Raw genomic sequence first — 14,956 nt, forward strand, 5'->3', positions numbered from 1 at the left:
GCTGTCGTACTATAGATTTCTGGTTTTCGCTAGAATAGATGTCTCAGTTGCCAGGATGCATTTTTTCAGTTGGCCAACATGCATATTCAGTTTGACAGTCAATGTGTTTAGTTGGCTAGAATAGATGTCTCAGTTGGCCAGGATGCATTTTTTCAATTTTGGCCAACATGCATGTTCAGTTGGACAGTCAATATGTTCAGTCGGCTAGAATAGATGTCTCAGTTGGCCAGGATACATTTTTTTCAGATTTGACCAACATGCATGTTTAGTCGGCCAAAAAACATGTTTTTATTGCACATATACTTTAGGTTTTCTAAAGTGTTCATTCACAAATATCCAGTACATGTGGGGTACAATGCATGTTTTAGTTTGGCTAGCATGCATGTTGAGTTGCCAGAATACAGGTTCAGTTGGCTGGGATGCATGTTCAGTTGCACATTTATGAATTTTTCGTTGCACATATCTTTTGGACAGTCAATTTGTTTATTTGCAAACAATAACTACAAGTTGGTAGAATGCATGTTTAGTTTTTGGCTACAATGCTTATTGAGTTGGCTTTAATCATGCTTTAATTGGCTAGAGAACTTGTTTTAGTTGGCTTGTTTAACACATCCAGGCGACGAAAACTTGGTTGGCATGCATCATATTCAGTAAAGTTGGTCTCAAACCATGTTTAATGTGCAACTAGGCAACTGTGCAACTAAACCTAAATGACTTGTGTTTAGTTGCAAAAACCAGGAAATAGTAGGCTTCTATCCACGGTTAGTTGCACAGTAATTCATGGTACTTGTTTTCAGTTGCAGATATGTCATTTAGGGGGGCGGGGGGTGATGTGCCAGATTCACCTTTTTTTGATGCAGCTTCTCCATGAATTTGTGCTAGATCCATGAAGAAGGGGGTTTACATATGCCTACATATGCAGTAGAAGAAGGGGGGAGTGAAGAGGGACAGAGGGGGCTTACCTACTTGATGTTGCTGCCTGGTATGGCTCTGACCACCCTACCCTTAGATCTTCTTTTTTGAAGGGCCTGGGGGCGATTATGTTGGATCTCCTTATGGCGTGCAGAAGAAGAAGAAGGCGGCGTGGGAGGGGCTGGGGCGTGGGGGTGAGCTGGGGACAGCTAGCCACGTGGGGGCGATTCTGTTGGGTTTTGGGTGCTCGATCGACTCGGTTTGGTGACCGACTGTCCCCTTCCTTTTCTGTACCGCGGGGGACAGGGGGTTACCTTTTTCGCCGGCCGCTGCTTGCACTAGTGGGTAGCCGGCCGCCCACTAGACGCTGAATAAGATACCAGGTGGTTTCTTTATAGGGTCGGTCTAGCGAGCGGCCGGCTGCCCGCTACACCTTGCGAGCGGCCGGCTGGCCTAAAACGGAAAGTTTTGGTCCCTTAATAATCTATCAATAGTAATTATTTGTCTTCAGGTAGAGCTTTAGAGCGGTCGGTGGATAAGGGAAGTATATGGTCCCTTGTACACAAAAGAAAGTTGACAGTCTAGTTTGCTTTCTAATTTTTGTTTCTTAAAAAACTTTTGAACCAAACATTAAAATTAAGATCCATTTTCACCACTGAAATCCTTGCAATGTGCTCTTCGAAACAAGACCCCGCATGGATATGTTTTGACAAAAAAAATTTGTGCAATTTTATTCCCGTTTTGTGCAACTGGCTAGCTGTTGATGTGCAACTACCTAATAGTCGATGTGCAACTTTTTCTCTATCCATGGATGTGCCGTTTTCAATGACGACACCTCGCCTCAAACTACCCAATATCAAGTGAGACGTGCAACTTCGTCTGCTGCCCCATCCAACTGCTTAGTAGTCGATGTGCAACTTTTTCTCTATCCATGGATGTGCCGTTTTCAATGACGACACCTCGCCTCAAACTACCCAATATCAAGTGAGACGTGCAACTTCGTCTGCTGCCCCATCCAACTGCTTAGTAGTCGATGTGCAACTTTTCTCCTCTAGTTGGAAGTGCAATTTTTACTATTTGCTACCTCGGTCAACTGCCAAGCAGTGGATGTGCAACTTCGGAAACTGTCCCAGCCAACTACCTAACAGTTGATGTGCATGTGTAACTTTACCCCGTACCTGTGTATGTGTCTTTTTCATTGCTAGTACCCCTTCCCACTCCATCCCAACTAGTGAGATGTGCATCTTGAGAGTCTCACATGTAGACAACTTTTCTGCACCCTCATGGTCTATGGGTGTGCATTTTTTCATCATTCAACGAATCCATGTCAGTGAGATGTGCAATTTTATCTGTTGCCCTGGCCAACTACCTAGCAGATTCAGTGCAACTATTTCTATTGCCCGTGTCCAACTGAAAACAACTATGTGTGCAACTAGAACTACTATAGATGCAACAAAAAATGATCCCGTGGGTGCAACTTTCCAATGACCATGTCCAACTGATAACAACTATGTGTGCAACTAGAACTACTATAGATGCAACAAAAAATGATCGCCGTGGGTGCAACTTTCCAATGACCGTGTCCAACTGAAAACAACTATGTGTGCAACTAGAACTACTATAGATGCCAACCAAAAATGAACCCCGTGTGTGCAACTTTCCAATGACCGTGTCTAACTGAAAACAACTATGTGTGCAACTAGAACTACTATAGATGCCAACCAAAAATGAACCCCGTGTGTGCAACTTTCCAATGATCGTGTCCAACTGAAAACAACTATGTGTGCAACTAGAACTACTATAGATGCCAATAAAAAACGATCACCGTGTGTGTAACTGAGAACAATTATGTGCGTAATATCTAGAAGCACTATAGATGCCAACAAAAAATGATCGTTGTGTGTGCAACTTTCCAATGATCGTATCCAACTGAGAACAAATATGTGTGCAATTAAAACTACTATAGATACCAACAAAAATGATCACCGTGTGTGTAACTTTCCAGTAATCGTGTCCAACCAAAAACAACTATGTGTGCAAAAATGTTTGTAGCTGATAATAACTTCTGAATTGTGACCTCTATGATCATTTTCAACAAAATATGCATACTTCATGCAATCTGAATCATCCAACGACTAACGATGTTGAGCGGATTAGCTTATTATATGCTAATCAGGTATTAAAGATCCACGTACTGTAGATGGGCTTCTCCGCATCCTTGTATTGAAGGTAGACAAACTGGTGAGCATGTGCTCCATCACCGCGACTGCACGAGGCACATCCCAGGTACCACAATCCTGTTCCTGTAAGAAAGGAACGAGGCCAAATTCGGCAGCGGCTGCTCAAACTCTGTTTACATCAGGAACGGGATAACCTGCCAAGCAAGAAGACGCAGTAAATTTACCCAGCCAGATAAGCCATGTGCAGATTCGGCCAGGGAGCAGCGATCCAAGTGTAGCTCCTCGTTCCATCACGACGACATCCCTGGCGCTGCAGCCACCGGCGGGGTCCAGGTGGGGGGTCAGGAAGCGCTGCTTAGGGGTGGCCAGGACGAAGGCGGGGGAGGCGGCGCGCAGGCGGGGGGCGAGGTGGAGGCGCAAGTATGGCATGGATGGGAGGGCGGTTGGAGGGAAGAAGGCGCGGGTGTCGAGGGCGGCCACTGCCTCGACGAACTGCAGCGGTTGAGAACGCCCCGACCAGGTAGTACCTGGCGCATGCTCTGGCGAGATCATGCAGTCAGCGATCGGCCGCTCGCGAGCGCTAGATAGTGCACGTGCACTTTGAAGGATTTAGGTTCTTCATAATCCCTTCGAAGATTCGAAATACTTAGATGAGTAAATTCTAACCAAAATCACAATGTTACTTTCTCAACACATACTGGGTGCACAAAATCACAATGTAAATCAGCGGTGGGCACAGGAGCAAAGGTAGCAAAGACGCATGATTTCAATTCTTCAATTGCCACACCCACACCAGCTTCCAATGGTCTAGCACCATATTTTGTACAGAAAAAGATATTCAACATCCTTTTCTCTGCATGGTAGTTACCGCACGACCACATTTCAGCCAAAATCGGTACAGTATAATCTACTATCGCAAATTTAGGTTGGATCATCGCCTCGAAACCGGCAGGCCAACTTGACTCGCCTATTTCCTAACATATATACAGAAAAATATTCAGCACTCATTCGCTGCGCACCGAATTGTACTTCTCGGCAAGTGAAGGGGTGGCCGTTATCTTGCTCATCAGATTCTTCAACTTCATGCTGTAGTCGCTGCCACTGCAAATCAAAAGCCGGGCGTCAAACTGGTTAGATTAGGGCAGGGTGTAGTACACCAAAGTTATTTTGACAAGCATAAACGCTGCTATTGCCACCAGTGGGTTGGCCATATAGTGCAGCCCTGTTTTGGTAGCTATAAACAAGTAACCCAAAAGGATGACAAGACAGTTCAAATCAAGCTTTACCTTATGCGGTTTACAGCAGCGATTGCTCGAAGAGCACTGCGAATCAAGTCTTCGTTGCGATCAATCTCCTGCTTCACTGCGTCGCTCTTAGGTTTGTGACCGATGGTTTTCTCAAGAGGTTCAACTAGCGAGTCCAAAACTGAAACAGGGCAATAATATTAGTAGTAACTATTAGAAAAAGGCATTTGCAGCATATGAAACATCCCTTTGAAAGTCCTTGATTATAACAAACCTGCAAGTACAGCAGAAGGGCACTTGTCTGCTAGCTTCGAGAGAATCAGATGGCAGGGCATTTTCACATCATAATGATCTGCAATAAGCACAAACGATTAGCATCTTCTATTGAAAATACACATTCAACAAGATTATGATAATATACCATCTTAGAGTTAAGAAAAAAACAGGAGAGAAGTACAGTACATAATACTCCCTCCGTTCCTAAATATAAGTCTTTTTAGAGATTTCAATACACACTACATACGGATGCGTATGTAGTGTGTATTGGAATCTCTAAAAAGACTTATATTTAGGAAGAGAGGGAGTAATAGATAATGCAGACCATATATATCCTGATGAAAAACTGAAAAGCTAAGCTATAAATACAAAAAATTCTTTCACAAAAAACAAAGCAAGCTTTTTTTACGTAGTAAACAAAAATAAGTTTGACACCACTGGATCTATGCAGTTCAGGCCTATATCAATACTCTGAAGTAGAGACGAATGACATGTTTGGTTGATGCCCCACGCAAACTCTGCCAAGGAGTCACGTGCCTTCACTTGGCCAACTATTTGGCAATAGTCCATGAGAGGTATGGGTCGGGGCACTATAGCCAAACAAATTAGCACCAAACCAAGCAAGGGGAAAAATATGATGATCATGCCCATTTCTTGGTAAGCTAATCCAGGGCACCAACCAAACACGCCCAAAATGCAGCGATGAACTGAAATATATAATGTCGTAACTGTACTTACCACCTAAGCCAGATAAGAGGAAAGGAATGATGAAGGACGACGGATTCACTTGATCAAGACAGTTATCCAGCAATGTGTCAATACATTCAAAGGCAGCTTTCCTAAGCTCAAGCCCATCATCAACGACATGCTTGAAAGGCCCTAGATCAACGGTCCTGATCAATTCTTGCTGCAAAGGAGATCATTACTTCCTAGCTATAAATTGCATGTGACACCGCCAGATCATAACGAAAGAAAATAAATAAGCAACCAAAATTAGGAAACGATACCTTCACGACAGTCTGGTCATACAAAAGAGGCAACAATTCAGGAAGAAGACCTTTGATCAAACTTGGCTTGTTATGGGCAGCTGTACTCAACGCAAGGACAGCTGCACGTCGCACATGCTGCAAAGTGCAAACAACAATGCAATTATCATTTTCACATCTTTCTTTATGAACGATAGTTAGTAAGGACGTAGGTATTATTTCAAGTAAAATTACCCTGTCACTATCTTTAATTAACATAAGGAAAGTAGAAATCTCCGAGTACAAGATTGCATCTATCTTTCCAGTCCGTTCAACGATTGAATATTTTATAGCAATGGCAACTGTAGCCCTTGTGTTTGCTGCTGGGCTAGTTGTGCGTTCCTACAAAATTATATGGAATGCCACATTAGATCCAATATCATGACTTACATGAAACATTGGGTGTAACTTTGCTAATTGTCCACACTTCATACCTTCAGAGCAGGGATTAATTTGTTAGGTTCAATAAGTGCAATTTTGCCTAAACACTCAGCAACCACATTCCGAACTCCTTCCTCCTCACTTTCGCAGTGATTAAAGAGCAATGCCAATATCTTCACAATGTTTGAGTCCTGGAGCTCACTCTGGCCAGTATGATCAACAGACTGTCGCGCAATTACCTGATAGGTTTTGCATTAGAGCACAAATTAAACAGCAATCTTATGGGAGGTGTTTTTTACAAACATAATTCCATTAGAAACTTACCTCTTTCAGTGAATGAAGCAAGAGATACTGCTTCTTCTGTTGATTGTCAATCTGATCCAAGATAAATGGCAAATACTTGGATAGATTGCCAACCGCAATGTTTCCAAGAGCATATGATGCTGCAGACTTTATCTCCTCAAACGGTGACTGGAATGATTCGATGACGATGTTCTCAATTTGAATATGATTGCTGAGGTCCTTCCTTCTTCCAATTTCTCCCAAACATAACAAGGCCATGTGTTGTTTAGCCTGGAAAACACATTATAAACAATTAAAAAATGACAAAGAGAAGGGCATACTTTATCTTTGAGTCAAACATATGTATGCAATTAACCAATGGCAAATATTACCTCCGTTCAGAAATAAGTGACATGGTTTTACTAAAAAAATTGAACTAAAACCACATCACTTATTTCCGAACGGACGGAATAATAAAGATCTGCAGATGCCTATCCTGACTAAGCACCAACCCTACCATAATTTTGGCTCAGTGTTTTAAGATCATTAGACTATAGAGTCCCAAGAGCAGCAGACACGTACTAAGTATGAGAAGAGTGGGACACATATGAAACAAATAGATAACATGTAGTATCACAATTTCACAATGCTATACTAGTAGATTGACATTGCCCACATGTGATTTATTTTTATTTTGAAAAGCTAGCTTATACATGAATAACGCATGTTATGTCAAAAGATTGCAAGTATGACATAGATATAAATGTGCAAATCTAGTGATCAGAAGACAAGCATGATCAGGAAAGCCTTACAGAATTAGTAGAACTGTCATCATTCAGAATGCCTTTAAGCATTTCAATAGTTGATGCACACTTCTGATCACCAGCTGCTAAGCATAGCACAGCAACACACTGTGCAATAGAGAACAGTGCCTGCTTGGAAAGACCGCCTGACTGTGATGGTTTAGCAGTGGAAATAAGGGAGTTCAACAAAGTTTCAAAGCTTATATTTGCAGATTGGACCAGTGCAGCAAAAAACTTCTGTAGCGCCTGTAACAGAAACAATGTCCCCTGTCAGTTGGAGAACAAGAGCAAATCAAGTATTTATTATATTTCAATACAAAAATATATACCTGCAGTGCGTGTCCTTGCAACAGAGCACTCCTGATCAAAGTAAGGGCCTCAGGCAAAACTTTATGTTTCACAGCTAAACCAACATTTTTAACGGAACTTCTGTCAACCATTATTGTGCAACACAGTTCCAACGCTAGAGCGGCCATATGCAAATCGACGTCACTGCCACAACAGATATTCCAACATCAGCCATCATGGTAGATACAAAATGGAGATTTGTTTAAGAAAGCTAAACAAGGGGAAAACCTTATGAGAGTAGAAAGTTCAGCTAATATCGTTTCATAAGAGGACGAGCCAATTTGACTCCCATATGTGACAACCAGAGAATTTAAGGTTCCCAATGTTGCCTGCCTAAGGGCTCTGTTGGCCTGTGGAAACGGGCAGGTAAAGAAAACATTAGCCTTCAATTTTTGATGTGCTGCATATAGCCATATAGGATGTTTCAAGTTAAAAATCAAAACAAACTATGTGTATAATATATCTCTACCTTTCGAAGGAAAGCTGTGAGCTCAGAAACGACATGGTCCAAGACACATGAAAGATCAATACGAAGAGGTGAATTCGCAATCACAGCAAATGCCTGTAAAGGAATGAACATTTTAAAAATGCAACAGAACCAACAAAAACAGAGATAGGCATATAATCGAAAAACACAACCAGTTGGCATTAAGCAAATGATGACAGGGTATAGAATTAAAATTTTGGAAAAGACCAACGCAGATAGATTGGTATATTATACTCCCTCCATCCCATATATATGACATTTTTTCAAGCTGTTTTAGCTTGCAAAAATATCTTACACTGTAGAATGGAGGGAGTGAAGGGGAGCCTTGGCGCAGTGGTAAAGCTGCTGCCTTGTGACCAAGAGGTCCTGGGTTCAAGTCCTGGAAACAGCCTCTTACAGAAATGTAGGGAAAGGCTGCGTACTATAGACCCAAAGTGGTCGGACCCTTCCCTGGACCCTGCGCAAGCGGGAGCTACATGCACCAGGTTGCCCTTTTTTTGTAGGATGGAGTAGTATATACTCCCTCCGTCCCAAAATTCTTGTCTTAGATTCGTCAAGATACGGATGTATCTAATACTAAAACGTGACTTGATGCATCCGTATTTAGACAAATCTAAGACAAGAATTTTGGGACGGAGGGAGTATACAATTAAAATTATCTTTACATCAATGAACCCACCACAAAATCATCTCTATCCTATCTTCTGAAGCAACTCAGCAAGATGCACCGATCAGAATGATTACATTTGTTTTTCTACCATTGACTAGAATACTGAAATTCAACTCAACATTAACCATCACATTCCCATTAGTTTTGATTCTGAAGGTGCAGTTGATTGCTTACCTTGACCGCTGTAAGTCGTGTAATTTCATTGCCCATCCTATCAACAAGTATGGGAAGGCATGAAGGCAATTCCCTCTGAAGACCATCACCAAAAGTGGCGATCACAAGGCTCATGCATGATATGGCACACTCTTTAACTTCCTGGCAAAACAGAATAACATGAGAGAGAAAGAGGTATGTAGTATGTACAATGTACATAGAGGAGAGTGGACTAAACCTGATCTTGATCTTGATTCGCCAAGCGGGCCAATATAGCTTTATAGATTGGAATAATATATGGCCTAAAATCTATTGAAGGTGCCTGTGTAACAGCAGAACAAGAGCTTAAAATATCACCGTAATTGGGAGCTTATAACATCACCGCCTGGAGTATAAGGCTGACCTCAAAGTTTGGGCGGAGCACCCGGACCAGCTCCCCGCACACCCGTAAAGCCTCAGCGGTGACTTTGTAATATCTATCTCCAATAGCAGATAATATTGGACCAGAAAGTGCCTGGAAATTTTATTTTACATTAAGAAATGAGTAACGATCACAAGTGTCTCAAGTGGTTTATCAAAGATAGTAGCTATAATACCTGGATGTATGGATGAAACACAGAGGGTGAATGGGAAGCCATAACAATCCTAGTAAATGCAAGGGCCTCAATCTTCAGGTTGGAGGTAGAAGATTTATCCTATAAAACAAAGACAGTTAGTTAAAACAAACAGAAGTACTGCATAAGAATCTACTCAGCAAATGAAATTCACTAACATTCAAAGCCTTCTCAATCCCAGGAACAATTGACCCGAACTGATCAGCAAGACAATCTGGTAACACAACAACAAGCTCCTTCAATACTGAGAATGCTCCAACCTGAAAATGCCAAAAATTATATAAATCAAAATTGAGTCCAAACTCAACACGGATGCTTTGCAAGATCGTTCAACAACAAACCTTTGTCTTGATTGATTTTTCACGCAACTGCCTATTGATAGACTTGACAACTTTGGGTACCTCTTGCTTCAGCAACCATCTAGAGCTGCAAAGTATACCAATTGACAATATTGGCTCAGTGAAAAGAACAGGCAATCACAATAAACATACACTTCCCCTGTAAGCATAATAAGTCAAAACCAACGATTGTTGCATCCAATTATGAAGTCATGCCAAGGTTTAGCTAACATTGGCTCAGTTAGGCTATTAATCCAAAAAAAGGAAAAACTGAATCGTACACTACTTATGGCAAACTGTAGAAGAATACGGTAAGAATGTGTAAACAGGTAATAATAAAGATATTTTGTTTACCTAGACTCATCAATGTCACCTTGTCCTTTTGTCACATTACCAGTTTGGCGTAACAACTCAATAAATGTGTTGAAGATGTCCATCTAGGATCAAGGAGAAGCTTCGTGAGATTGATATACAATGACAATTCAAATCCAATCTAGCAATGAAATACCATACAGTTACCTTTACATTCTCCTCTCTTTCCCTAAAGCGGTCAACTAACTTTGGACATGCCTGCAAGCAACCGAATAAATTATATAAAAAGTTCCATAGAGGCACTTCATTGAGTGGCTAATTTTCAAAACAGGTAATAAATGGTTGGTATCAGCTCAAAAGCATCACTAACAATATGGACACAATAGAATTATGCCATCATGAAGAACAAGATTGTTAATGTACAGTATGTTGGTTTAACTTGCTGTCGCCAACATACCTCCTGATACATCTTAGACAACATTTGAGGACGAGATGCTATAATTGCAGATAGGCACTTCGCTGATGCCCGGCGAACCTTCCAGCTTGCATCCTCATCGTCTGTGTATTCATCCGCACTCTCACTAGGAAAAAAATGTTAAAAGATGTTTCAATCACATTAACAGATAACACAGTTTCTGTATTATAAGAAAGTAACATACTCGTCCTCTTCCTCATCCTGTACTTCATCGTCAGTATCCTCCTCCATACTATCAGTGAAATTAGGATCATAGCTTACATATTCCAAAGCAAGATTCAAAATACTCTCACAATATGGGGAAATATCTCTTGGACATCTGAGCATAAAACTCTCGAGGGCCTACAAGATGGGAGGTAATTTATAGCCATAGTGAAGCAATGGTAAGAGTAATATAAGGTAAGAACTGAACATAAATTCTCACCTGCAAGCTGTACTCACGGAGCTCTTCATCATTTTCTGATGCACTTGTACAATAGCTTATGAGCAAAGGAACAGCTTCAGCAAGGTGTGGTCCAAACCGGTATCCAACTGAGCGACTGTAAGTCAAAATAAATTATATTAGAACTTGAGCTGCACCTACCAAAGCTCTTGTACTTCCCTTTATACTAACATAATTATCCTTGGGTATTATCATCCAGCAGATTTATTTTTTTCTAGATAGTTTATCGATGTTTGAACTAGCCAAATCTGAAGTTGCATAGCTCACACATACTGTTGCTCATAAAAGCAGTTATGAACAAAAATTTGCGGCACTTGGTAGGTCAAAGCATATACCTTAGAGCACCAATCATCTGAATATTTGTTCGGGTTATGTCAGACTTTGCCCTTTTAATTTTCAGCAATTTGACAACCTCCAGAGTTGCCTTGGCTAATAGATCATCTGACAAACATGGAGCAAGCGATGCTGCAACATAAAGCAAAACATTAGTCACTATAAATAATTAAGATTGCCAATCATTTGCAAGCATTAACAATCAAAATAACTGTAAAATGCAATCAGGCGTACCAATGCACGAAACAGACTTCTTTCTGACACTTGCTTGAGTGGAGCTCAGCTGAGTTAAAAGTGCAGTGAGCATATACGCATGATCTTTCGTGATCATGTTGCCGAATCTATGAAGCACATCACTTAATATGTCAAGGCATTCACATTTAATTTCAGCACTCTTTCCCTGTCAACAAAAGAAAAAATGTATCAAGACAATTGCAATTAATTTAAGAGTATGTTGTACAAACTTCCAGATAATGTCACAAGTAGGCAACAGAAAAAGGAAGAAGCAATGAACGTAAACAAAATGCTGCCGAACTGCCCTAATAAACGGATATATTGGACATTCCTAAATAAATTATGCCAAACTGTGTATGTTGTTTATTGCTGATTTTCCAGCTAAGAGCCTTCCAGTGTCGAAAAGGATTAGCATCATACTCCCTCCTTCCAAAAAAGCTTGTCCCTCGAATGGATGTATCTAGCACTAGTCCCTCAAATGGATGTATTTAGCACCAAGTTAGTGCTAGATACAGCCATTTGAGGGACAAGCTTGGAACAAGCTTTTTCGGATGGAGGCAGTACTTGTCCCACAGAAGCGATGATAGATGCCATTTATTCCATAAACAACTCCATTAGCTTCTATGTGGTGGTTAAAACTAAAGCACATAATTTCTATTAACTAGAGAAATCAATATTGACCAACCTGGAAATCCATATTGGCTATTAAACAAACAACCATAAAAGGTAAAAAAAAAGGCACATATGAGTTTCACTGCTCTAGCCCACTATACGTTGACTCACGATTGCTAACAAGCAGGTAACTAAAATACTGCATGACCAAATGAACAAGGTATACAAGTGGTCATTTCCATTGTAAGATGGAACAAATGAATGAGATAGTGAGATACAATGGATACACAGAAAGCTACACCCGACTTGCACATATGTACACCTTCCCAATTAGAAGGCCGTATGACGAGCATTAAACCTTAACCAGGAAGCACAGGAAAATTCAATTACCATACCAAAAATAGAACATCTGATTAAATTAATACTTAAAGAGGCCTACAATAACAAAGGGAAATTCTGGCAAGCACGAAACAGATTAAAAACTTACATTGGTGACACCGTTGATTAGTTGCGGGGCAAGAGAAACTAAAATCTTTTCAGAAAGTGACGCCGTAGTAACTTCCACAATGACTGCCTTCAGAGCTATACTAGCAGTATCACGATGTTGGTCCTTCCCATTGAGTAATTTATCACAAAGCTTGTCGGTCATCTCCACTACTCTTTCCTCGTTAACCTTCTTAACAAGTGGAGCCAAGCTAAACAATAAAAGAAATAACAAGAGTAAATGTAGTGAATAGATGTAGGGGGGGTAATACAATTAACCAATTAGGTGCCAAATTTCTCTGCAAAAATGTAATCCCAGAATGCACAAGGAAAATGAGTGTACTTAAAAAAATAATGTTATTGCAAGCCAATAGCCAATCTAGAAGATAGAAGAGGTATGATGAAATCTTCTTAACAAATAATAACAAGCTAATGCATCTGACAGGTACTACAGCGTGGCAAGTAGTATTATCAGAATGTTCCCAAATTCTAGCAGGAAGGAAGGGATAATCAACAATAAAAGGATCTTAACATGCAAAATTCTTAATTCCCCAATAACCGCACCACAGAAAGAAATGTGTGCCACAATTGTATACACAAGATAATTTCAATACAAACATGAAGAACGCACGCATGCCAAACATGAAGAATCGAAACAACAGATTAAGTAATTTTAAAGGAGAAGATACCATTTCACAGCTAAACCAGAAACATCTCCTGAAGCATCTTCCAGTTGTTGAAGAACAATATTAGTCAACTTTGATTCAAGGTCTTGATCTGCTTTGAAACTCTCTTTGTTCAACTCACTAAGCAGATCTGATGTAGCCATATATCTGTAGTCTTTATCTTTCCCTGTCATCTGAAAGCACATATACAAAGCATGAATAAAGAGCAAAAACTGATGATTCCTTTCTAAGAAATGCAAATTGGTATAATGGATACCTTCTCCAAGATGCCGGTTATGTTCGTATTCGCCATCGTGCCGAACCTGTGTTCAAGTCCTCTTCACAAAGGTATTCAATAGTATCCTAATAAAAAGCAAATTATGCAATGAGACGTGTTCAATTGCCAACAGCCTAACAGCATATGTCTTGCTAAGTGCAATGAGACGTGTTCAATTGCCAACAGCCTAACAGCATATGTCTTGCTAAGTGCATGGTTTTTAAAGCTGCACCAAACCAACAGAATCAGTGGTAGCTGCATTCTGGTAGGACAAGTAAGCTAGATGGAGAAAAAAGGGCAGAAAAAGAATATAGAACAATCTAATGTGGAGGTCGAACACCTGACAACTGCTTCACACCAATGTGCCTACCAATGCAACACGTGTATGTTGTGTTAGTAACGAATATTAGTTACTTATTCGTGCTATTGTGGATAGAGGTCAAAATATTTGCAAAATAAGCAAACAGGGGATTCAAAACACATGATATGAGATTTAGTTGTAGTACACCCTGTGGCCTTCTTTCATAACATAGCAGTACACCGACTAAGTGAACGAATTTGTAAACAAGATAAAGCAGGCATAAATCTATACATCAAGCAATTTAATAAGAACAAAGAAGAATGACATTAGCACTAGTCCATTTGTACACTTTTAACACCAGCAACCAACCAAAACTAGCACAAACATACAGTCTCGCATGCAGACACACCGTATGCACATCATCCATGCTAAACCATTAGTACACAGCACTGATGCTACTATACGACCACAAATTGAATAACTGGACAGAGGCGGGGATGGCACCTAGATCCAGGCGCCTCGTCAGATGGCGCTGGAGCGGACGAAACAGCCAAACTGGGACACATTGACATTGCTTTCTAATGGGAACCTGAGCAAAGACTCAGGCTAACCATGGTCTCAGCACCCTGATGTTCAAGCTTGACACAAGCTACCAAGTCCAGATGAACCAACGATAATAATATCGTCAGGCACACATGATTTCCAGAGTAGAACCGATGCACAAGTCCTACAAGCAACTACTTGACTAGAAAATTTCAGGTGCGATATAAAAGACATCATCAGCGCTGCAAAGTCTACAAACCCACAACGGCGACCTAGCAGCAACCGAGCCGAATCAACGAACTACACAAACCTAGACAGACGAACAGAACCAGCATCAACAGCGTCTCAGACCGGCAGATCTACGCGGCAATCCAGGCACAATCGAGGGGTTTGCACCGCAGCCGGCTACCGAGCCGAATCAGCAGTTGAATCCAAACTAGCACTACTAGCATGGAACGAGCGGCACCAGCAACGACGGATCGAGCGAGAGTAACCCTAACGGCGACGGGCGGAGCACCAGCGAGAGGAGGAGGAGCGGTCGGAGGCTCGCGTACCTTGAGGAGGAG

The 14,956-nt window shown here is 41.0% G+C and overlaps 1 protein-coding gene across 1 annotated transcript; it reads right to left on the minus strand.

Annotated features, from left to right (window-relative positions):
- Window positions 1-3,838: 3,838 nt before the first annotated feature.
- On the minus strand, window positions 3,839-14,956 carry LOC123043251 (cullin-associated NEDD8-dissociated protein 1). The gene is made up of 29 exons (XM_044465639.1): window positions 14,945-14,956; window positions 13,547-13,632; window positions 13,294-13,463; window positions 12,609-12,816; window positions 11,510-11,675; window positions 11,278-11,407; window positions 10,925-11,039; window positions 10,685-10,842; window positions 10,483-10,606; window positions 10,233-10,283; window positions 10,068-10,150; window positions 9,717-9,801; window positions 9,534-9,635; window positions 9,358-9,456; window positions 9,165-9,275; window positions 9,000-9,083; window positions 8,783-8,923; window positions 7,921-8,013; window positions 7,680-7,801; window positions 7,433-7,595; window positions 7,113-7,349; window positions 6,343-6,591; window positions 6,072-6,257; window positions 5,833-5,979; window positions 5,620-5,736; window positions 5,351-5,519; window positions 4,611-4,688; window positions 4,379-4,517; window positions 3,839-4,193 (listed from the first exon to the last, which is right to left on the minus strand). The coding sequence occupies exons 2-29, from the start codon at window positions 13,580-13,582 to the stop codon at window positions 4,097-4,099; spliced, it is 3,660 nt and encodes a 1,219-aa protein (XP_044321574.1). The 5' UTR covers window positions 13,583-13,632; window positions 14,945-14,956; the 3' UTR covers window positions 3,839-4,096.

Source organism: Triticum aestivum, chromosome 2B, assembly GCF_018294505.1.
Source record: "Triticum aestivum cultivar Chinese Spring chromosome 2B, IWGSC CS RefSeq v2.1, whole genome shotgun sequence".
NCBI classification, from domain to species: Eukaryota; Viridiplantae; Streptophyta; class Magnoliopsida; order Poales; family Poaceae; genus Triticum; species Triticum aestivum.